The following is a 23,180-nucleotide window of genomic DNA, read 5'->3' on the forward strand; positions in this document are numbered from 1 at the left end:
CAAGATGCTACAATTCGAAATAACCGCGCCTTTCCCTGTGTTCCCAGATGACCCCGGCGACCCCAGTGACGCCGTTTGTCAGCTGCTGCATGACCCGGGCCCGTGTCGGGAGCCGGCCCGGGCCTGGTTCTACCGTGCCTCGGAGGGCCGGTGTCGACAGTTCACATATGGAGGGTGTGGAGGAAATGACAACAAGTTTGTCAGCGAGGAGCAGTGCCGACGCCGCTGCGGCGATTACAAGGGACATGGTGAGGCGGGGAGAGGGGGAAGGAGAGAGGCAGAAGAGAGAGACAGAAAGAGAGGGAGAGAGAGAGAGAGAGAGAGAGAGAGAGAGAGAGAGAGAGAGAGAGAGAGAGAGAGAGAGAGAGAGAGAGAGAGAGAGAGAGAGAGCGAGAGAGAGAGAGAGAGAGCGAGAGCGAGAGAGGGCGAAAAGCGAAGAGGATAGAAAGAATAGTGGGTGAGAGGATAAAACAAATGAAGCGATGGGAATATAGAGGACGTATGACATCAACTGTGCAGAGGATGATGAGGGCACATGTCACTAAAGTGACAGGTTTATATCAAACTCAATTGATAATGCTTCTTTCAAGTGAACAGTTGCGCCACCCGACAAGTGCCACTGAAGTCTGACCAATGCCGCCTGCTGAGTCAGACCCGCATTCCTGTGGACCCGATGTCATCCAATAAAACCGATTATCAGCGAAATACAGACAATGATGCCGGCAATAGCAAACTGCGCTCAGGAATCTCAATGTCAGGCCAAGATCGATGCAATATCATACACATTGTTATGTCGGTGGCTCAAGAGACATTTTAGCATAATCAGAATTGACATTTTCTAGTAATTGAGCTTTTCGCATAGTTCTATTATGGATATCCTACGAGTGTATATCTAAGGCTGAACACCATTCATTGCTACTGTCCATCTACTCGGTAGTAGCAAATCATTTGCTACCTATCTCAATCATCCATTGGTCCTTGTTCACTCGGCTGTCTGTAACCCGCTTCCTCTGTTGCCGGGCAGACCCGTTCAGTGTTCACTGCTGTCTGTAACCGCCCTCCTCTGTTGCCGGACAGACGCGTGCTCGCTGCAGCCGTCGGCAGGAGAGTGCACTAGCAGTCAGATCCGCTGGCACTACCACCGTCCGTCGGCCACCTGTGTACCGTTCAGCTACACGGGATGCGGAGGAAACGCCAATCGGTGGGTAGCGGTGGAACTGTGACACTGCCTAGGGATACATCGGCTGCGGACTAAACCCCAGCCTGTGGGCAACGGTGGCACCTACTCATCCATTTGGACGAAATTCCTAAAACAATTTTGAACTTAGTGACACTAGGATACCGCGGCTGCTGAGGACACCAAATTCGATGGGTTATGGCAAGATTATTTGTAACGGCACAGCTAAGGACAGGGGTAAAGGAATAAAGACCACGCTAACCGTAGGTGACGGTGCTTCTCTGAAGCCTGACGGAAGCAGTTGAACCGGACGAGTCTTGGTATAGTTGCAATATCGTCATATTGTCCTTATCGAAATTATCCCGTCTCGGTGAGCTCAGATAAATAGACGAACTAGCCCTCTTCAAGGTCTTATGTCCCGTTCATACGATTCGAAGCTGACTCTGTCAACGTATCTATTCTGATTGCTGCATCTATTCTCGTGTGCAGTTTTAGCAGCCAGGAGGAGTGCCGCGCCATCTGCGTGGGAGGCTCGGAGCTGCCGGTACCGGACAGTACCGCAACCGAGAGGCCCGGTGAGTCCTCAGGTATTCACATACAGGACACAGACAATGCCTTGTGGTCGGACCGAAAACGGAGGCTGATGAATAAGTTGCTAGATAAGCGCGATGAGCCTCAGCGACAAGTGCTTGCAGTGTATTAATGAGACCTGCTGATAAATATGCATATTCTCTGCTGGACCCATAGTGTTTAGTTTTATCTTGTTTATCAACCACGAAGCAGCAGCCAGCAATAAAGGCAAGACGTCTGTCGTCTTCCCTGACTGGTGGTATCCGTTTCCAGCCGAGCCAGACACAGCTTTGGCACCGTCATCGGCTCCCCCAGCGGCTGAAAGGGACTCTGCCGACTGCACCGAGGCCAGGACCCACTGCAGCCAGCTGGCGGTGAGAGCTAATAGTTGCTGCTGTTTCCGCGATGGGAATCGATGCATTGTCCAAGCAAATTAATTATACCCAAGCAAATTATTTCCTTATCCCGAATATCTCGATTATCACTGAGTAGTTTGTTTCCCGATATGTGTATTCTACAGACGCATGAGCTTCAAACTCCCTGAACGGGGATCCCTGCTGACCTGTCTACGTATACCTCCATCCATCTGTGACCCACAGTGTCCATTCGGAGTGGAGCGGGTGCTCGACAAGAACCTGTGCGAGCGCTGCTCGTGCTACCTGCCCTGTAGCCTGGTGACCTGCGGCTCGGCCGAGCGGTGTGTCATTACCCAGAGCAGGGACCAGGATGACGGCCTGGTCATAATGGCTGCCTGCAGACCCAGTGAGTAGCACACTACAGGAACGGGTGATGTGGACGTACATATTATTGAGTGATGACACGTTATTTTATGCGTACGACACGGCAACTCATTTGGTGTATTGCGGTGCAGCCTAACTTTATGTCACCAATCTTCGCTGCCATTCGTGCTTTCCCAGCGAACAAGACGGGCAGCTGTGCCGAGCCGGAGGAGGCCACAGAGTGCACAGAGCCGCGGCTACGGGGATGTTCGGACGACGCCGACTGCCGCAACAACCTCAAGGTAGGCAAGGCTGATGATCGTCTATCTAGTATCTACAACTTTCTTTGAACGACGTTCTCTCTCTCTCTCTCTCTCTCTCTCTCTCTCTCTCTCTCTCTCTCTCTCTCTCTCTCTCTCTCTCTCTCTCTCTCTCTCTCTCTCTCTCTCTCTCTCTCTCTCTCTCTCTCTCTCTCACACACACTCTCTCTCACTCTCCCCCCCTCTCTCTCTCTCTCTCTCTCTCTCTCTCTCTCTCTCTCTCTCTTAGCATCGTTTATTTTAGCCAATTCGCCCACGCTTCCCAATTCAATGATTACATAGGTATGCCTGAACCAAGCCCTTTATCACACCACACATTATCGGTACGTGTCCTCAGTGCTGCAGTGACGGCTGCACGGAGCGCTGTTTGCCGCCTGAGGGTCAGGAGGAGACTACCGTCACCGAAGGAGCCCCAAGAGCCCGAACGCCATCCACAGACACGGTGGGTTCTGTAAACGCTTTCTCATAAAAAGGTTTGGGGGACGATGAGTGGTCAGATGAACGGTGCTTGGTTAGACGGTGAACGGCTGTGATTTTTAAATACAATCCATATGGATAATTCATGTCACAGACTTCTCTAGAGAAGATTTAGAAAAGTCTATGTTTATGTGTACTGTATAGGGATGCAGGGATGCAGGCTTACATCACGTTCCTCCGACTACAGCCACCCACCGAGCAGCCGACCTCCCCCGCTGTGACGCCCGCCACCACTCCAGCTCCCAGTGAGGAGGATAAGACACAGGAGACGACACCAGCAGTGCCAGGTAAGAATTCTATCGCACTCGCACGTAGATTGTATGGCTATTGGCTGCATAAATAATGCATCAGAAGGATCCAAGAAGAGTTTATATAGTACCGACAGGCGACAATCCGATATTTGATAGGTGCTCTGTGTATAATCAAATATATTCGAACGAGGCTCATTTCGGTGTACATTTTGGAAAGATGACTCACTTGACAAGGGAGTTAAAACTTGAATCTAATTCCGTGGTCGGTGTGCTTCTTGGGATTTCAAAATGGTTTCGGTGCATATTGCGTACCCACCCAGCTTCAATTCCAGCTGAAAGCCGGAAGCTATACTGTACCGCAAGACACTAGTTCGCAATCTTGTACAGAGATGGCGCTAGTTTCAAACGCCTGAAGCTATACTGTACCGCAAGACACTAGTTAGCAATCTTGTACATTGATAGCGCTAATTGCAAACGCCTAATGCTGTATTTACTGTGCCGCAAGACATTGGTTCGCAATATTGTACATAGATGGCGCTAGTTTCCAACGCCTGATGCTATACTGTACCGCAAGCCATTGGCTCAATCTTGCACAGAGATGGCACTTAGTTCAAAGTTCAAACGCCTGATGCTACGCTGTGCCGCAAGGCACTAGTTTCCAAACTTGTACAGAGATGGCGTTACTTTCAAACGCCTGAATATATACTGTACCGCATGGCATTTACCCTCCTTTCTGTATTTCCAGACCCTCGGGCCCGTATCGTGGACGCCTCCTCTATTGTAGATGCTGCGGAGGGCTCCCTGGCTGTGCTTCGGTGTGTGGTGGAGGGAGACCCAGATCCCATCGTCACCTGGAGCCGCGGAGCAGAGAAGGTGGGCGCAATTCACTTACATATGTACAGGCCACAGCTAAAGTAATGTAGGGTTTTACCAATATCAACGGTTGGCTTTGACTAGCGATTGTTTAATGCGGAGTGATCGAAAAGAAGATGTCAATAGCTAAAGTTGCAGCTGCAAGGGTGACGATACATATAAGCTACATTAAAAGTTGCATTGTAGTCTGGCTAATCGTTCCTAAGCTTCAGAAGCAGAACATACCCATGACTGAAACCCCACATTACTTCTGCTGTGGACTGTACTTAGCCTAGTCACTGCCGATGATGCTCTGCAGAACAGACGTCATTGCATTGAATAAGTGACCTTTTTTGCAGTGAGTAGGTTAGCTTTATGGCTCGCCAGATCTGACCCAGCTCGACTTTCGGATTGTTCGGGTGTTATCAGAATTAAATTGACCCAACCCGACCAATTACATCGCCATTCATTCTGAATAACGTTTCATTAATAGTTCAGATGTGTTTTCAATTACCGCCCTCCTCCGTCCCTGCCTGCCGACCTCAGGTGGACACCAAAGGCGACCGGTACCGTCTGGAGGGCCACTCGCTGCAGATAGTCGGCGTTCGACCAGAGGACAGTGGCGAGTACACCTGTACGGCCGACAACTACCGCGCCGAACCCGACCGACGCACCATGATACTCAACGTCACCGGTAAATACACATTGCACGCTCAACGTCACTGGTAAATACACAACTACCGCGCCGAGCCCGACCGGCGCGCCATGACACTCAACGTCACCGGTAAATAAATGTAGCATATAATGGTCTCCTATCGCCCAGACCCAGTCAGCTCAGTGATCTCACCTGAGCCCTCACTGTCCACCGCCCAGACCCGAAGCCGGCCCCTGCTTGAGTTGAAGGTCTATGACCTAACTTAACCTGACCATCCCCCTCAAACCAGGCACTAGCGCTAGCGACCTGACTTTTCTCTGTACCTGGAGACGTTGTAGGTAAGTACGTTTAGTCAGTGACCTGACCCGACCTCTACCCAGACCTGTAGCTGGCGCCTGTGACCTGATCCGACCTCTCGCTCTGAGCAGACCCGGCACCAGTGACCTGACCTCCCCCTCCCCCAGACCCGGAGCCGGCGCCGGCTCAGGTGGTGCGGCCGGCCGCCGAGGAGCTCCCAGTGGCCGACCTGGGCGGACCGGCGCTGATCCGGTGTCACGCCTACGGCTGGCCGCCGCCGGTGGTCACCTGGTGGCGCGAGCGCCGCCTCCTGCCGCGCTCCTCGGGCCAGTACCTGCAGCAGCGGCACGGCCGGCTGCGCGTGGCCGTGGTGCGGCTCGGTGACCTGGGCGGCTACACGTGCCAGGCGTATAACGGCCGCGGCCGGCCCGCCAGCTGGACGGCCGTGCTGCGCGCCTACGGACCCGTCGAGGCGCCGCCGCCGGCGCTGTGGCCGTTCCTCAGGTTTATCGTCAACGTCGCTCCGACGGAGGGCCCGCAGACGGAGAGGGAGCCGGAGGGAGAGAGTGGGGAGGGCGCGGACAAGGCGCCGGGGACAGCCGAGAGCCCGTTCCCGGCCCGCCGGCCCGGTCAGACGCCCTACAGTCCCGAGTACGCCCGGCCGCCCGGGTCAGGTAAGATTTATCTAGCAGAGTGCAGCTTCTTCACTTCATCTATCGTAAGACTCGTTCTCTGATAATCAAGCTTAGCCCTCTTGAACGATTTTGACACTATGACAACAATTTAAGTGAAAACATCTTAGATTTATCGTTGAAATTGCTAGATATCGAGATAGGTACCTGCAGTCTAGTATCCGTTCGCATTATATCACTTTCGCATTTTACCCACTCTGCCACGGCAGTATCCGTACGGGTGAGTATCCGCCTGCCGGACCCGACGGTGCCCGTGGGCGGCGAGCTGCGGATCCCGTGCCGCGCCTCCGGCCGCCCGAAGCCCACAGTCACCTGGTATAAGGACCGAGAGCCGATTCGTCCCAGCGAGAGACGCATCATCAAGGGTCAGTACTCAGTACCTACACAATACCACCGAGGGCATTTGCAAGGGTGAGGTCTAGGTGGCTGAATGATGTAGGTGGAAATAGAAGCTCATAACTGCCACAGACCTCTACTGCTAATTCATTGCATTAGTTTGACGTCCCTCAGCACTTATCTCAATATAAACGGCGTCTTATAGCCTCACAAAGTAGGTATGCGCGAATTGTTCTCAGCAAGCGAAGCACCTCTAGTTCTAGGCCTGCACTAATATGTCATCGCCCTCCCCCGACCAGGCTTGTGTGTTTTGTGACTAAGTCCTAATTCTCCCTCGCCCTGGTCTTATCCTCATATGACGGTCTGATTCTCCTCAGGCTCTGAGCTGATTGTGCGCCGCGCCCAGCCGTCTGATGCCGGTACCTACCGCTGTAGAGCTTCCAACGCGTACAGCACTGCCGAGAGCACCGTCACAGTGGCCGTCAAAGGTGAGTGGAAACGACGGAAGGCGCTGTGAGGTCAGCAATATATGGTGTGATGGTGACTGGCGGTTTGGAAACGTCTGTTATTGACATTATCTTGCCACCTGCAGCACTGAGCAGCCTCATCAGTCCCTGTCTGTCAGTGAGTGTCCGTCCATGTGTCTGTCTCTTCATCAGCCTTTCTTTCTCCCTCTCCTCTCTCTCTCTCTCTCTCTCTCTCTCTCTCTCTCTCTCTCTCTCTCTCTCTCTCTCTCTCTCTCTCTCTCTCTCTCTCTCTCTCTCTCTCTCCCAACTCATGAAGCCTCTTCGCTGCTCTCAGGTGTGTACGTCGACCCGAGCTGCACGGATAACCCGTTCTTCGCCAACTGTCCGCTGATCGTGGCTGCCCGCTACTGCTCCAACCAGTACTACGCCAGATTCTGCTGCCGCTCGTGTACGCTGGACGGCCAGCTGGAGCCGGGTGGTGACCACCTCAGGAACACCGGTAAGCGGCTCAATGAATGGGCTAATGAGGGATATTTAAGGTTTCCTCGTGCTAAAGTCTCACTTTCAAGTAACGGGTTTTACAAAGCTCTCGAGCTTCATAAAGGCTCTACGAGCTCTGCGAGCGAAGATCTTTGAGCCGCGGATGATAAACGCTCACAACCTCGACAAAAGTTCATACCCCACTACGTCTGCGCTGTCTGAGTGCTCAATTCTCCGTTTTCAGAGTACTTCAAGGGCGGTCAGTCTGGTGCACAGAACAAAGTGCTGGCTCCGGGACCGGTGACGGTTGCGGGTCGACGCCGGCTGCCGCGCCGCCGTCGTCTCAGGAAACTCCGGGTCCGGTTCGGATCCCGACGGAGGCTGCGTCCCAGGCCCATTCCGAGACCCAGGACGCAGCCCATCGAGCCCTGAGGATGCCCCAAGGTTATTCGGTTTTAAGGTGAACATACAGCAAATGATGTGGAGACCCAGATGACTTCAGAAGTCAGACGAGACATTTGAGCGAGCACGTGCGGACGTTTAGCTAAGTCTTTGGCGACCATGCGACAGCCGAGGGGTGGTCCTGGTCTGCGCGCGCTGCATTCCTACGTGTTGATTGTACAACTGACCCAGTCGGCTGGGCGCATATAATTCTACCGCCGATGCTAACCAAATGCGCACTACGCTCGAAACGGAGTGGGGGTCTTCGCAGTGCTTCAGAACCCGGTGCCCAAAACTGTCGAGTTGCAGTGATTCGCTTGTCTGAGCTCGCTCACTGCCAATGGTCACCGTCGAGTCATATCCGCCTGAATACGCGTCTACAATGTTTTGGAGCCAGCCATCCGCCCGGGACGGCGGATTGACAGTGAGCGGACGGGACGGAGATCTCTCGTCCTCTGATAACCAGGAGAATTCGATCACCATGATATTAGCATTAGCAACCGGAGTACCTATGTTGTGAAAAATGGTGCTTGACTTGGGCGAGCAGTCCTCTGAAAACCGTAATGTTGTAGAATGCTTTTCGAAGTATTGCCTCTTGCATTGAGTATTGTGCTAACCAAAGTGCTTGATACAAAAATGATTATGCGTCATCAATCATATTATATTAACAGCAGACGTTTGCATTGTGTTAATTTGTACATACCTTATGCACATTGCAACAGAGCAGCATGAATCGTCGGTTGCCGTCATAATGGACTCTTTCGTGCCGCACTGCCAAACGAGGCGCTGATAGGCCGGGTAAAATGCTGCCCGCTTATCAGTGCCGAATTTAATTAATCGATGCTGGAATAAAACAACATCACAATATACCACTGATGTATGATTTCAATAATGTCACGACCAGTCTCGTGTATCCTAAAAATTCGTAGGTCAGAAACAATCTTCAAAATATGCCCCTTCGGGCAGCGTAGGTAACAAGTAAGTATAACCTGGCTGACAATCACCTTGAGCATGGTACTGATAACCTGCCAATAAACAAGCTAGGTCCCAGTATAAATAAACTCCCTAACTCCTAACCGGTCCAAAGCATCCCGCTCATCACAGTCATAACCTTCATCACATACCATCTGTCTTATAGACTACGACCATTAATAACTACCTGAGCGACTGTCCCGCTCGCTGTCTCGCTCCCTGACAGGCCGCAGGTAGGGCACTTTGTGTTTGTACCACTCTGGTAGTAGCGTCCCTAGTAAGATGTGAGTAAATATGCCCGTCAGTCCCCAGACGCGGTGGGGTCCATTGAGGAACACCGGTAGCGAGTATCCTGCATCCCCTCGCCGCCACTGAGTATGTCCCGCATTCTCCGGTTTACACAGGTGTTCTAACGACAGAAAAAACACATCCTCCACCTCGTCTGGCTGAGGGCGTAGATCTTCCATTCGCACCTCTCCTACATCCGCTACGTACGCCGCCACCGGCTTCCCTCCAAACCGAGACAGCAGCGAGGGCAGCACTCCCCACAGTTGGTCCCGCTCCACGTGAAGACCGATCTCCTCCTCGGTCTCCCGGAGGGCGGTCGCCAGAGGGTCGGCGTCCTGCCGGTCTCGGTTACCGCCTGGGAATGCCACCTCCCCGGCATGTTTGTTGAGCGCAGAGGAGCGGAGTGTGTAGAGCAGTCCCGGCCGACCGTCAACCCGACACAGAGGAGCGAGCACAGCCGCACCCGGCTCACCGTCAGTGGTCCGCACGGGCAGGCGCACGTTTGACAGACGTGAGACGAACGCTTCGCGACGCTCCGGTGTCAGTACTGCGTCGGTCAGCGGCGGTGGAGAGACGGGACTGGCGACTGTCAAAGGACGGCACGGCGCCGCCGCCAGTCGAGCGGCAGACCGGAGCAGCATCGCACTGATCAGCGAGTCCAGACGGGGACTTCCGCCGAGTCGAGGATTTTTGGGAAGTCAGAACTCTTCAGACGATGGATGCTATTCTCGATGGTTGTAGTGACCCCAGTCAGCTTGAGCAGTGCCTCCACGACCCTGTGGTGGCCAGCCGGGGGCCAGGTCAAGGTCAGGTCACACTGCACCGACACCGCGCGTGGTAAGACACTCCTACGGGGGTAGGATGGGGGATGGGGGTCAACGCAATGTGAACACTAAATGTAGAGCCAAGTTAACCACAGTGGGTTATGCGACTTCCACCCTCTCCGCGCTCCAAAAAGTAAAAAAATAAAAAGTTCGGTTTTATTTTCAGTCACTGCATACCATCTGCTGAACATATGGATTATGCACACCACAACAATAAACAATGACACCAGAGTCTAAAACAGAACTAAGAGCCTCCCTCCCAAAAAGTGTGCAATGCAACATCGCCGTGACTTGCATCGACAACGACAATAGAAAGAGTCTCTGTCACGGCAATGCTGATTACTATGAATTTCAATGGACAATTTTCGATGGTCGCTTGTAAGCAGAACTGTCGCGTCTTTTAAAAACAGGCAAAACAACAAAAACAAACAACAGCTCTTGCGCTGAGTTTCATTACAAATGAACGTAATGCGTGTCACTTATTCGCAAAAAATTCTCGAATGGACTCGGTTACAAGGACCCATCATCTGACTTCCCGCATATTTCACGTTCGCCAATGTCCGTCGGCCATCCAGACCATCTCATTTGCCCTCACAGTGCCACCACAGTCAGTCCGTTCCACGTCTTATTACCGCCATCAGGGCCGCCGCTGGCGCAGCGCCGGTGACGCCGTCGCCGCCGGTGACGCCCTCTGTGGCGTGCCGCCCCCTCCCGCGTCCAGCGCCACCTCGCCACCGAGACACTGCTGCAGGGCGAGCGTCTCCTCGGTCAGGTACGCGTCGTGCATCCAGGCGGCCCGCAGCGCCGTCAAGGCCGCCGCAGAGTCGGCGTGCGCCAACCACGAGGCGACAGTTCGTTTCACCTCCGTTTCCTTGGTGTAGAGCGGTAGAAGACGGGAGGCGGCCGCCGCACAGCGGGACGCGTCCCAGGTGGTGACGGCGGGGGCGGCGCCGGCGGTGGAGTCACCCCGACCGGCCCTCGCCTCCTCCAGTCGCCCGAGGGCGGTCAGGGTGTCAGTGGCGGCCTGTAGCCGCTCCAGCTGCTCGTGCAGCCCGTCGGCGGCGGCGGCCAGCCGACGGCACGGCTCGGCTAGAGACGTGGGGTAACCGTCATCGGGAGCACCCTCCGTCTCCCAGGGGCGCTCGGCGCGCTCCAGGGCGGCGCCGCGAGTCGAGCATACTCGGGATACTGCGTACGAGCCGACGGCGCGCTGCTCAGCCCAGCCGGCCGCCGCGCTGCCCCAGCTGGAGCGTGCCCGCTGCAGGCGGTACAGGGCGTCCGAGGAGAGGCTCATGGCTGCGATGCTGAATGTAGACCAGGTGGGCAGATGGTGGAAATGGGGCAGTGTTCTCCTGCCCTCTGCTTCACCCACAACTCAACTTGACTGGTATATCAGAGGGTACTGATAGCAGAATTCAATGAATAAATGAATTTGGGAAAAATAGCATCTTCAATATCAATTCATGATGAAAAACAGATGAATATGATTTTCTTCTTGAGTGAAATGCTTTAAATACCAAATTAAAATGAATTTATATGCTACTTATCAATAAGCTGCTTAAAAATGAAAAAAAGGCTGAAGAAAGATCTTTCTTTTGTGTGAAAAATAAAGACTCAATTCCCATCATTCAACACATTCATATCTCACTATAATCAATAATCATAATGCATCTTGATTTATCAGTTCCGAGCCAAGCCCATAATACAAGCAACATCAGTAGGTAATTCCTAATTCAGTAGGTGGAACTATGGTCATGAGTACCCAAATATAGGAACGTTCCCATTTTTGGGAACGGAGTTCCCAAATATGGGAACGGGCGTTCCCATTTATGAGAACGGAAGGTAATTTTTCGGCCGTTCGCCCACTAAAACTCATTAGTGCATCACGTCTCATAAAAGTGCACGCTAATTTAAGTATCTACTAAGTCTCTATAAAATTATCTTTAATCTGACCGTTGAACAAGGAAATTGACCGTCGAATGATATTTTTAATGATTTTTTGAAATGACGGAATGGTGAAAACATGGGTTACACTACATTTAACATGCAATTTTAAGGAAAATGAAGCGTTTTTTACATTTTGAGGTCAAGTATAATAATTTTCGCCTGGTTATGAAGTTTCATACTAGCGACACCCGATGCCGACATATGCAAGCGAACACGCGGACAGTCCCGAGGTAATATTGTTGACATTTGGTGTCGAGGCGGACGACCGCGTAGAACGTGCGTGATTTTACCGAACTACTGTTGTAAACTCATTTTAAGTGGTCGAAAATTATTCAGCTGTATTTTATCAGCCCGGAAAGACATATTTTATTTGGATGCTAGCTGTTTAGCGTTGTTTTATAAGGAGCGTCATGAGCGTGGTTTTTGTCTTCCGTGTTTCTAAGCATGATCGTTTTGGGGGAATTTCTCTTATATAGGTCGCTCTGTGTGGCTCATTTATAATTTCTATGCTGATTTCGATCATTCCTCGTGCCCATCCTACCAGGCCTTTTGCCACTTACACTCATTAAGAAAGGAAAAAACTAGATTTTCATTGGGACTAGGTGTTTTGAGGGTGTAACATATTCAGCGTTCCCATTTTTGGATACTTCCTTGTACTCGTCAACTATCGGTGATAAACAGACAGGTGCTTGACATGTCTCCACCCTCGGCACGGACGGTGGATATAGGTATGGAAGACCTTGTTGAACATCGCTGAGCGTTGTGAATTACGTAATCCTGCAGAGGGGGGCGTGTCCGCTGCGAGATCGACGGGAATAAAAGCGCAGAAGGCCGGGCGAAACATGCGACGGTCTTGCCGGAAAGGTCATCTGATGATTGTTGCGTTAACAATAATTTGCGGCGTTGGACGTGATGCTTGTTAATGAAAAGAGCCCCTGAAAGGCGTCGGTGAAATCGTTCCCAATTTTGGGTACGCCGTTCCCATAATAAGGAACGCTTGCAGCGCCAGTGTACGAGAGCGTTCCCAAATTTGGGCTCGCGGCCCGGATGATGGACTGCTTTAGAAATAGGGGAACGATTTGAAACTACGATGGGCCTTACAATATCAAACTCTTTCCCAACAATATTGAGACAAATATCAGGCGGTTCACGATCGTTTTATATTTTTTGGACGTCATTTAACGGTTCTTTTTCTTGTTTTAAATAATGCCTACATGGCGTTCCCATATTTGGGTTTATCGTTCCCAAACATGGGAACGAAAATGCGTTCCCGAAAATGGGTACGCTTGACCATAGTTCCGCCTACTGAATTAAATTCATGCAACCTGATGGCAGGAAAAGAATGCTCAACAAATGTATCATCCATACGGCAATTCTAGGGAGGAAAATGGTCTAAATATCACATTATTATAATTTCAGCTTGAGCCACTAATTTTCGACAACATTGATCTGCTGGCTCTAGGCAACTAATAACCCTGTGGCCTGTGTCAGTTTTGTTTTCTTTCTAAACAATTTCACCTTGCCAGAGAAATGTCATTGCAACATTTTATCAAATAACTACAGATAAATAAAGCTATCTAACTTACGATAGACGCGTCCAGACGCGTCCCTCCCCCTCGCGATCTAGCTGACAAATGATAGTAATGATTTGGCAGCAGAAGTTTCGATCCTGACGTCATGAAAATTTCTTTGCAATATAAAGTTATGAAGTTATTCAAAGCGTGCTTGCCTTTTCATGATGATAAATGGATGAGGACGAAGTTCATGATATAAAAAGCAGATAAAACATACATCTTCGAAAAATATAAAATCGCATGAGCATGTGTTTCGGCTGCGCTCCAGGAAGCTGGAGGCATTTGACGCTTATTTTAATTTTTCTCGTCTTGAAGGATTTTCTTTATCCCTTCAGATATGGCAGTAGAATGCGCCGCTTTCGCAGTTTACAGCGCCCTGCCTTCTTTTGGAGTTGATACACGTTCATGATAGGCAGTTTCTGCATTGGAATTTTTGTTTCGGTTTCAGATTTCCGGAGGTGGAATTGGGGAAATAATTCTCGCATCTTGTCTCTTGAACCTGGCGAATGTGGCCTTTTCAAACTGGCAGGCTAAACCAGATAGGGATGGCTTCTTGATCACGAGTTTCTGGATTTGTTTAGTCCACTACTCTGCTTTCAACAAAATTCCTTCAAAATGAATTAAGATGACAAGTAATGGTGCACCTGAACTTCCCCTGGTGGGATCCTTCCCCACCAATGAGGCAATCAAGACCCTCATTTATCATCCAACACTGAATGTCATATTGCTGATAACCAAAGACTCGAGCATCAAGGTCTTGGACCTGCATTCTGGCCAGGTGCTACATGTTGCTGAGTCACCAGCCAAAGGTAAGTCTCAGGGGCAGTACAGGGTTGCCAGACTTGGCGATATGTCGCCAATTTGGCGAATTTTGGAAGTCATTGGCGATAGAAGCACGGCGTTTGGCGATAGGCGATAAAACGTCAAATATTGGCGAATTTCCAGAGTTCGCCTCCAAATCACCGAATATTATTTTAAAAAATAAACAAAACAAAGCAAAAAACATCGTTACGAAATATTTCGTAATCTGCTTAATTTAACCTTCCAACGTTTCATATAAGGCACTCAAATATAAAATGTTCCTGATGAAAATACCTTCTGAACCACATCTCGCACGACCTTTGCTTAGGGGTGGAGATCTGTCAAAATGTCATGGGGGGTCCAGGCCGGGCAGATGGAGGCGGGCTGGATGGATGCAGTGCCATTGACTTACATAGCAGTAATTCGTTTACGGGGGGGGGGGGGGGGGTCCTGACCCCACGACCCCCCCCCCCCCCGAGATCTCCACCTCTGCCTTTGCTATTTTATTTGGCGCTGGTTAATACGCTGTTATGTAGATGAATATGAGAAACGAGATAGGTAAATCGTGAACTTGGAAACGAATCGTGAACACGGTTACACGAACACAAACTTGCGCTGCTACGTATGCTTATACAGTGCATCCTATTTGGCGAATTTTGGCGAAATTCGAGGGGCGAATTTGGCGATAAGGACCATTCTGGATCTGGCAACCCTGGGGCAGTATCTATGATGATCCCGTCTCCCACGAACACCTATTTGGCTCTCTATGAATCCACAATCTGGCGTTTCAATTTGGGCTGACTGTAAAGCATGGCAACAGAATAACAGTGATATGCGGCACAGGCCTTGCTAACAATTGGATCGAATCAGCTGGCTGGCCAGCTTGCAACATGCGATAGCTATTAATATGTATATATATATATATATATATATATATATATATATATATATATATATATATATATATATATATATATATATATATATATATATATATATATATATGTAAACACGGTAGGAGATGGACATGAACACGCAAATCGGCACTAAGAGAAAAATTAATGGATATTTAGTCATTTATATCTAGTATCAGTATTGATATATAACAAGCTCTGCTATTGCTACCACACCACACAGTGCCAGTGGCAAATAATCCAGTTAATAGTATGGCCCTGCTGTGCCAGCCAGGGCGAGGGTTGGCAGCCTTTGTTTCATGGACCAGAACCAACCAGTGATAAATCTGGATGTTTGTCATGGTTGTTTTCAGCCAAAAATTGAGACCAGCTTTTCTTGTGAGCTGGTGTGTTAAAAGAGCATACCTATTATTCACTTAAGTTGAAAAGGAACATATTTTGGCATTATTAGAGCAGACGTCACACAAAGGTTTTCCAACCAAGGAGAGGTGCTGTAGGTTTGTAGGTTGTAGGACTAGGTCTTAGGCTTGTAAGTTGTCAGTTTGTAGGTTGTAGGTTGTAGGTTAGGCCAGGTTAGGTAAGGTTTGTTTTGGTTTGGTTTGATTTGGTTTGGTTAGAAAAAAGCATTTCAGGGTATCGTGCCTCTTCTTGGTTGGAAGATGTTTGTGTGACAGCTGCTCTACTTATATCCATAGTTCAACATCATAGCTCAGAGCAAAAGTGCTGAAATGATTTGGCTTTGAGTCTCTCATGTTTTGCAAATTGTATATGACCATGACCATATGTCATTGGCATGGCTATTTATGAGATGGTTTGTCTTCTTGCATACCATATTGAGCTGGGCCCACCAGGCTGGAAATACATCTTACTAAGTTTGCAAAGCTGGCCTTACATCTGCAGCAGGAATAAATTTGTGTCTGATGTAGTTCTATTGCAAGTTGGCAGCCCAATGATAATTATTCCAAATTTCACTGCAAGTGGCCCACTCATTACAAGGTCTTAGACTTCTCCTGTCAAGTTTTTCTTAACCTTCCAGGCGGTGGGGGGGGGGGGCATTTTTTGCCCCCCCTTTAGTTTTTTCGATATATCTCGAGAACCGCTGCGCCGATCGTCACCAAACTTTCAGTACCCTCCCGGGAGCAGCTAGCGCACATGGTGACCATTTTTTTCCAAAGGCTATGATAGGTTGGCCGCTAATGACGTCAGAGTGACGTCATTTTTGCCATTTTCGACCCAAAAAAAGGTTTCGCGGGAAGAGCTTTCAGGCCTACAGCTTTAGAGATACAGAAAAATGTTTCAGACATAAAAGGTGTGGAATTATAAGGGCTACAAAACTGCTATTTCGGTTTTTCGAATTTTTTGGATTTTGACCCCCAAAAATAAAAAAAATAGATTTTTTGAATATAATAGCCAAAAAATCCAAAAAGTTTTTTGAATTTCGAAAAAACCGGAATATATGTGATAGCCCCTACCGCCTTCTATCTACATACCAAATTTGAGAACGATACCTCTTTTTTTGGCCAAGTTATAGCGAAAAAAACTGTTCAAAATTGATGACGTCAAATTTTCAAACTCAATTTTTAGCAATGCTAGACCTCGTAGCGCAAAACAAAGACCACCATTAGACTCCCCGTGACGAGCTGCATCGAATCGATACCCATTTTATGCAAAAATATCAACTTTGAAATTTGACCTTTTTTTTGACCTGACCTTGACCTGACCTCCACCAGAAAGTGACCTAAACCGTACCTGATGGTCTTATAACCAACACCATTGAGTTGGAAATGAAAAATTGGCCATAAAACATGCATCGCATAACCTTAGTAAAGTTGGGCTCATGTGGTGACCCTTGGTGACCTTTGGTGACCTGACCTGTGACCTGACCTGGTATGACCAGTGACCTCTAATAGCAGCATATGTACTAGACAACTGACGCCTTATCGCTGATTTTCGACAAAATGCGTTTTGCTCGGTGTTATAGCGCTTTCCCTAGAAGCCCCGTGAACGGTGTAACATTTTATCTTTGACCTGACCTGTGACGTCATCGGTGACCCCGAGGTCAATGAAATTCGGTTTCCTTCGACAAATTTGACAGGGCTATCGAACGCCGTTTGAATTTTCCGGGTCCGTCCAGTAGTTTTGGAGATACGGGGGGGGGGGGGGGCAAAAAAGCCCCCCCCCCCACCGCGCGGAAGGTGGCTGGTAGGCCCACCGCCTGCCGGGTTAAAGCTCAAGCCAGGTAAGATTACCAGGCAAACATAAGGCCCAGTCCTCAAAATGACCAATTGGATAAGCTGTCTGGGTGATGGCTCTGACAGTGACTTTGAGGCTGGGGGAGTGCCCAGGGTTTGACTCCCATTGTTATTCAGTAAAGCCAGCAACTGCCAAGTTAGTGCTAAAACTAGGCCCAAAATCTCCACTTTTTGGCCAACTGGCTGTGTTGTTTGTAAACAGTAAAGCTAGTGCTACAGGAAAAACAATATATTTATGTCTGTTGAGACAAATAAAATTTAACCTAGAGTAAACTGCATCTGACGGGGCTTTTGGATTTCCTTGCCCTCTTGGGGGGGGGGGGGGGCGTGCATGTGTTTGTGTGTGTTTGAACCCCCCCCCCCCCCGGTATCTTGACTCCGGGGACTGGATTATGCGGCCACATGTGTAAGCCTCACTCAATAGAGTGTACAAAATCATAAAGAACTTACTTGGGCTGGCTGCTTTTTAGAGTCAGGTCAAAGCTGAGGCTTTTGGAGGACATGGTAGGTCACCAAAGCTCAAATTTCGCCTATTTTGACAACTTTTGATAAATTGATGCATGACTCGGGAACTATTGTATTGTATTTACATTTAAGAGCGATCCACATACAAAGTGCGTGACGATTACTGCTCACCTAAAAGAGTTACAGTGCCGCGGAAAAGCGCATTCTATTAGCTCTTTAATATTCTTTTTAGTACCTGTTCTCAGGCAAGGTCAATAGTTAAGCTTAGAGGGCAAGATCTGTTAAAATTGACGTATTTACGGAAAACGATTTTTAACCCCCTTGTCAACTCGGCTCCTGGGCGACGAGGCGATACGGGGAAGGCGGTGTTCGAAAGAAACGTAAAAAAAAATAAGGACCAACTAACTTTCATACTTTTTGGTCAGGTCAAAGGTCATGTCACCGGAGGTCATTGAGGGCCAAAGTTGACCGATTTTCAGGTCGAATTATAGTTTTCAAGAAGCCGACGCATAACTCGGAAACCAAGAGAGCTACAGCGCCGACGCATAACTCGGAAACCAATAGAGTTACAGTCTACAGCGCCCAGGATTAGCGCATTTGATAGCCCTATTCGCGCTCTTTATGAGTGTATCTCAGATTTGACCTAAGGTCAGCTGTTTTGCCTGCAAGGGGCAAAAAACTGCAAAAATGACGATATTTGCGGAAACAGTTTTTCTGCAATAACTTTTTAATCAGACCTTGCACGAGCTTACTTTTACCGGCATCGGGTTTCTCTCGTCAAGACACATCGAATCAACTACAATTTGACCTTGAAAGGTCAACTTGAAAATTTGACCCGGGGTCAAGATCATGACCTGAACGGAAAGGGTCATATTGCATATCTTTCGATCTGTCTTGTTGAGCTGAACACAGCTAAGGCATTTTCATCGCTCTAGCATGCCTCTGTGAGAAGTTATTCGCGAAAACTGTTCAATGCCACTCGTGACCTGAGATGACCTCAGGGGCATAAACAGGGGTGACGGATGCCATTTTCATGTTCATTGTGTCATAGCCACATGTAATTCAGTGTTTGAGAGTGTTTAGAATGACGTTCGTTCAAAAGAGGCGCCTTCCAATTTTCTCCCATTGAATTATAATAGGGGGATCGCAAAATTGACCCGACCTTAGGTCACAGATGTAAAAATTCTGAAATATCAATTTGGTACATACTATTGCTCTTATCAATCGCTGAAAGTTTCAAAGCGATCGGTATTTCGATGTAGCTATGACAGACATTGGAACTTTATGAGGTGAGGTCACTTGACGTAAAGCTGGTGACCTGATGGCTGACCTTGAGTGACCTTGGCCTGCAATTTCAACAGCATGTGCGGAGAAGATATATGAGTGTGTAAAAAATGGTGCCGCTTCTTGCCGCGTTTTTTTAGATATTCGCGTAAAAACACGGGGGAGGGGGTGTTCAGACACCCCCCAGCAGACGCGGATTAAACTAATGTCAGGGTCGCGAGAAAACTGTCAGGCGTGGGTTGCCATTGATCCCTTTGACCGGCGAGGTCGTTTTTCATCTAATGTATTTTTCATCTAATGTATAATGTTTGACCGTCCTGAGCTGGAGTCAATCAGCTACCTTCCAGGGGTAAAAACATAAACAATGACATTTTCTGTTTTTTTTTTTCTGTTACAACTTTTGACACAAAGCTTGTATCACGTTGAGTATATCAGCGACACGTTTCTCTCGCTGATATTCGTCAAATGAACTATAATTTGATCTGAGAAGCTCAAGTTTGAAATTGGGCCTGAGGTCAAGGTCATGGCGTGGCCTAAAAATGTCATGTTACGTTGTTGGTTGCGATCTAGTCTACTTCATAAAGCTTGAACACGGGGTAAATGTAATAAAAGCTACGCTGACATTTTTTTGAGATCGCTGCCATTTCCACGTCTGTCATATTATTGGGTAGGATCGTATATGGTAACCGAACCCTCCCCGTCCGCTCAGTCGGCTCGTGCACGATTATCGCTTGGGTACCCGGGGGAAGTGGTACCGCTGGGGTACCCGAGGGGGAGTGGCGGGTGGGCCGCTCCACTGCACTGGATGGCACTCCGTGCCCTAAGGCCATCCATCGACTCCAGGATAATCGATCTTCAGACCCCTGTCTGATTCATCGTAACCAGCGGACCTTTCGTTTCGACTTGTCTATGTTCGGTTGCTGAATGCTTTATGTGTTATTTATTGGATTGCGATTGAAATAATATGGAATAATGTAGTGAAGCCGGAGCTCTGTGCAGGTACCCCGGTGATAACCAACATTCCGCTATTCGTAGGGTGCGGCACCCGGCCGTGGCGTTCCGAACAAATGTTTGCTAAATGGTTACATAACCTTAAACGCTAGGGTATTTAATGCCATTATTATGGTCTGATCCCGGTCTTTTCCACCAACACTGTAGTCTGGATTCACCATGATCTTTTGTCTTCCTTCGACTCTCAACATCACGAGTACCGAACACTTGGTCTGCTGTTCAAACAAAAACACCCCTCTGTCCCTCCCGATTTTCTACCAGTCACCAAAGCCAGCTGTTTTGTCTCGCGACGTGTTGAAGAGCTTTACGGACCAGCTAATGTCTACGGAACTCTCCATTGATGCCGTGTGGATGCTCCGGATGCTCCCTTGAAGTCACGTGGATGCTCCCGTGAGGTTCTCTGCTGACGTAGCGTGGGCCCTCGTAATACATCCTCGCGTGACACCTTGTCGGTACTCCCGTGACACTTGTGGGTCCTCCCGTGAGACCTTGTGACGTCGTGTGTATCCCCTGTCATAGCACCCTGTGACGCTCCCCGTGACACCCGCGGCTCCCCGGCAGGCCGGTCAGTGTTCGGTGTCTACCTGTCGGGCGTGGACAAGCTACTGCTCTGCGATGGCCAGGCAGTGGGCGTCAGGAAGGACCACAGCGGCATCCTGCTGCTGGACTCGATCCTGCAGACGCCCGTGCCGCGGCCCGACTGCACCGTTCGGCTCGACATTCCGCTCTCAGAGGTGATCGGACGGGGCGGAACACGGGCAAGGGGACGGGACACGAGACGGACAGGACGGAGCAGTAGGAGGGAGGGACGGAATCTCTAATACCGAACCGCTAGATGCTTGTTTTTCCTCTCTTTTTTAGGTGTGGTCATCTACCCACCAAAGTTTGTGACTGGCTCATTCAAAATATTCTAGCAAGCTAGCATGTTATTTGGAAATTAAGGTGGGTAACGACATGCTATTACAAATACTATCTCGGGGTTCGATGTGATTTGATTTCCACTCGTCACGGACGAGGTCGCGCCTTTTAGCGCATCTGTTTTTACGATCGTATCGCATGAACATCCCAAACCTAACGATGTAGTTTATCTGGTACAAATTCTCTACGACCACTGATTTTACTTTTGTCTCTCCGTGCTTCCCAACCACAGAAACCACAGTCCAAAATAGCTCTGCAGTGGATCGCGAACTTTTCTCGCTCGTTGGAGCGAATGCTGCGGTGGTTTAGGTGATGGCCGGGGGCGGTTTGACTACCCGCTGTCTCTCCGGCCCACCTGTGTGTAGCGATGGACGGGCAACTCGTGTGGTGACATTACACGGTTCACTGCGCAGTCGCGTCAGTAGGGGGGGGGGGGGGGTGACCTTTGTAGGGTGGGGGAGGGGGCACCGTAACACGGCATCATCTATGTTACATGTATTTTGCTCCCTTGTCCGTCATTGGCCAGGAACACTGGGAGTGGGGGTATTGACTTACGATTGAAAACAAAGCCGATTACAGCCATGCTGCCTGAATCAAGACGACACATTCATGAATAAAGGGTGGCTGAAAATATTCTGTCAACTTTCGACACTGCACAAGGCTCATTAAAGCGTGTTCATGCTTTGTATTGCAACAATATGTATTAGCTAAATATAGTATATGTATCTGCCGTTTGACGTATATCACCGGCGTTCGATTCGGTCGCCGGACGTCCCGCGGGTGATAGCACCCTTTGTCAGCCGTCACTGGTGTATTAACCGGCCGTCACTGGTGTACTAACCATATATTAGTCACCCGGGTTCGGACGGGTCGATCGGCCCGTCACTGCTCTGTGTGACTAGGGGGCCGTGGGCAGCAACTGAACCGTTCAACCTTGCATTCAACCATATTTGGCCGTCATATATGAGACTGGGTTAAACCGATATATGAGCCAGTATTGGAACAGGATATCGCAACCGTCTACAGTAATGCTGAGGTAGAGATATCAATCAACAATCCACATTTATTTACATAAAGATACGCATCGTACTTGCATACAGCTCTATTTACGATAATAGATTCCAATGATAACTGGAGGCTCCAAAGCCCAAAGCTGTTGGATGTCTCAATTTAGGACATTGCTGTACACGAGCTGACATGCCCCCCCCCCCTCCGTCGTCAGGCGGTGTCTGTGCTGCACGCGTTCACCACCGTCGAGCTGTCGGCGCTCACCTCCAGCTCCCCTCCGTTTGGAGACGACGTGGATTCGGTACAGCGTGTCCAGCAGCTGCTCCAGACCCAGGTGGACGCCAGGAACATGGACAGCATCGCCGACAACCTGAAGGCCGCCAAGGTGCGCGGAGGGGAGAGGAGGCGCTGGATGGGCAGGGGTGGGGTGAGAGGGTGGAATATGAGCCCGATGAAGGCGGGGAATGGTACGGAGATAAGCACCTCGATTGGTGGGACTCGAATGTGGCTCGACTGGTCGTGTGTGTTTCCGTGTTCCACAATGAAGCACAGTTTGCTTGGGCTGTCTCCTCCTGTGTTACCGTATATGTTCCCGTGTTAGCAGTGGGGCACCGTGTGCCCCTGTTGTTGTGACCGCCTGTGTTCCTTTGTTCCGCAGTGGGGCACTGCCCGTCTTTGTTGGTGTGACCTTATGTGTTCCCTGTGTTCCCAGTGGAGCACCGTCTGCCTGGAACTCCCGCCGGGCTGTCTCCTGTGTTACCGTATGTGTTCCTGTGTTTCCGCAGTGGAGCACCGTGTGCCTGGAACTGCCACTGGGCTGTCTCCGCGCGGCGTTCTCGGCTCTGCTCAGCGAACTGTCTCGGACGGACCGCCACGTTCCGGCTCTGTCTCACGCGGCCGCCGCCGTGGAGCGCCTCCATCTGACGCTGTCCGGCTCCGGGCCCGGCTCCGGCTCCGGGGTTCCGGAGCGACGCCGCATGTTCAGCGAGGCAGCGCGACGGCAGACCTTCAGCCGCTGGCCGCACATGCACTACAAGTCAGTCGGGGCACCGCGCCGAACGTTATGTGGTAGACACTGACGAGCAGATGTGGCGTGCTAGTTCATGCATAGTTAAACTCACATGAAACTCATTTTGTAAGATGGAGTCTGCTCGAAAGAATCGTATTGTGATCTGCGATAGTGCAGGA

The 23,180-nt window shown here is 49.8% G+C and overlaps 3 protein-coding genes across 3 annotated transcripts in view; 2 read left to right on the top strand and 1 right to left on the bottom strand.

The window, feature by feature from the left end:
* LOC122381359 (papilin-like) overlaps positions 1-8,603 on the top strand; it is a 26,708-nt gene extending 18,105 nt beyond the window's left edge. The window contains exons 32-46 of the mRNA XM_043365421.1: positions 48-248; positions 1,078-1,201; positions 1,667-1,752; positions 2,021-2,121; positions 2,347-2,509; positions 2,665-2,768; positions 3,124-3,228; positions 3,451-3,550; positions 4,260-4,387; positions 4,913-5,060; positions 5,486-5,992; positions 6,220-6,375; positions 6,724-6,834; positions 7,148-7,312; positions 7,538-8,603. Of these exons, the coding sequence (XP_043221356.1) occupies positions 48-248; positions 1,078-1,201; positions 1,667-1,752; positions 2,021-2,121; positions 2,347-2,509; positions 2,665-2,768; positions 3,124-3,228; positions 3,451-3,550; positions 4,260-4,387; positions 4,913-5,060; positions 5,486-5,992; positions 6,220-6,375; positions 6,724-6,834; positions 7,148-7,312; positions 7,538-7,725 (2,387 nt within the window). The 3' untranslated portion in view covers positions 7,726-8,603. The remainder of the gene's footprint in view (positions 1-47; positions 249-1,077; positions 1,202-1,666; positions 1,753-2,020; positions 2,122-2,346; positions 2,510-2,664; positions 2,769-3,123; positions 3,229-3,450; positions 3,551-4,259; positions 4,388-4,912; positions 5,061-5,485; positions 5,993-6,219; positions 6,376-6,723; positions 6,835-7,147; positions 7,313-7,537) is intronic.
* On the bottom strand, positions 8,017-13,410 carry LOC122381360 (nucleoside diphosphate-linked moiety X motif 8-like). The gene is made up of 2 exons (XM_043365422.1): positions 13,352-13,410; positions 8,017-9,770 (listed from the first exon to the last, which is right to left on the bottom strand). The coding sequence occupies exon 2, from the start codon at positions 9,633-9,635 to the stop codon at positions 8,883-8,885; it is 753 nt and encodes a 250-aa protein (XP_043221357.1). The 5' UTR covers positions 9,636-9,770; positions 13,352-13,410; the 3' UTR covers positions 8,017-8,882.
* Positions 13,411-13,740: 330 nt separating this feature from the next.
* Positions 13,741-23,180, top strand: part of LOC122381357 (baculoviral IAP repeat-containing protein 6-like) — a 43,059-nt gene continuing 33,619 nt past the window's right edge. The window contains exons 1-4 of the mRNA XM_043365417.1: positions 13,741-14,148; positions 20,628-20,800; positions 22,207-22,377; positions 22,778-23,028. Coding sequence (XP_043221352.1) covers positions 13,965-14,148; positions 20,628-20,800; positions 22,207-22,377; positions 22,778-23,028 — 779 coding nt within the window. The 5' untranslated portion in view covers positions 13,741-13,964. The remainder of the gene's footprint in view (positions 14,149-20,627; positions 20,801-22,206; positions 22,378-22,777; positions 23,029-23,180) is intronic.

The sequence above is a fragment of the Amphibalanus amphitrite genome, unplaced genomic scaffold (assembly GCF_019059575.1).
Source record: "Amphibalanus amphitrite isolate SeventyFive unplaced genomic scaffold, NRLGWU_Aamphi_draft 000119F_arrow, whole genome shotgun sequence".
Taxonomy (NCBI): Eukaryota; Metazoa; Arthropoda; class Thecostraca; order Balanomorpha; family Balanidae; genus Amphibalanus; species Amphibalanus amphitrite.

What these genes read in the sequence shown, in the direction of transcription:
- LOC122381360 (XM_043365422.1), bottom strand. Translation starts at nt 9,635, where the DNA reads ATGCTGCTCCGGTCTGCCGCTCGACTGGCGGCGGCGCCGTGCCGTCCT.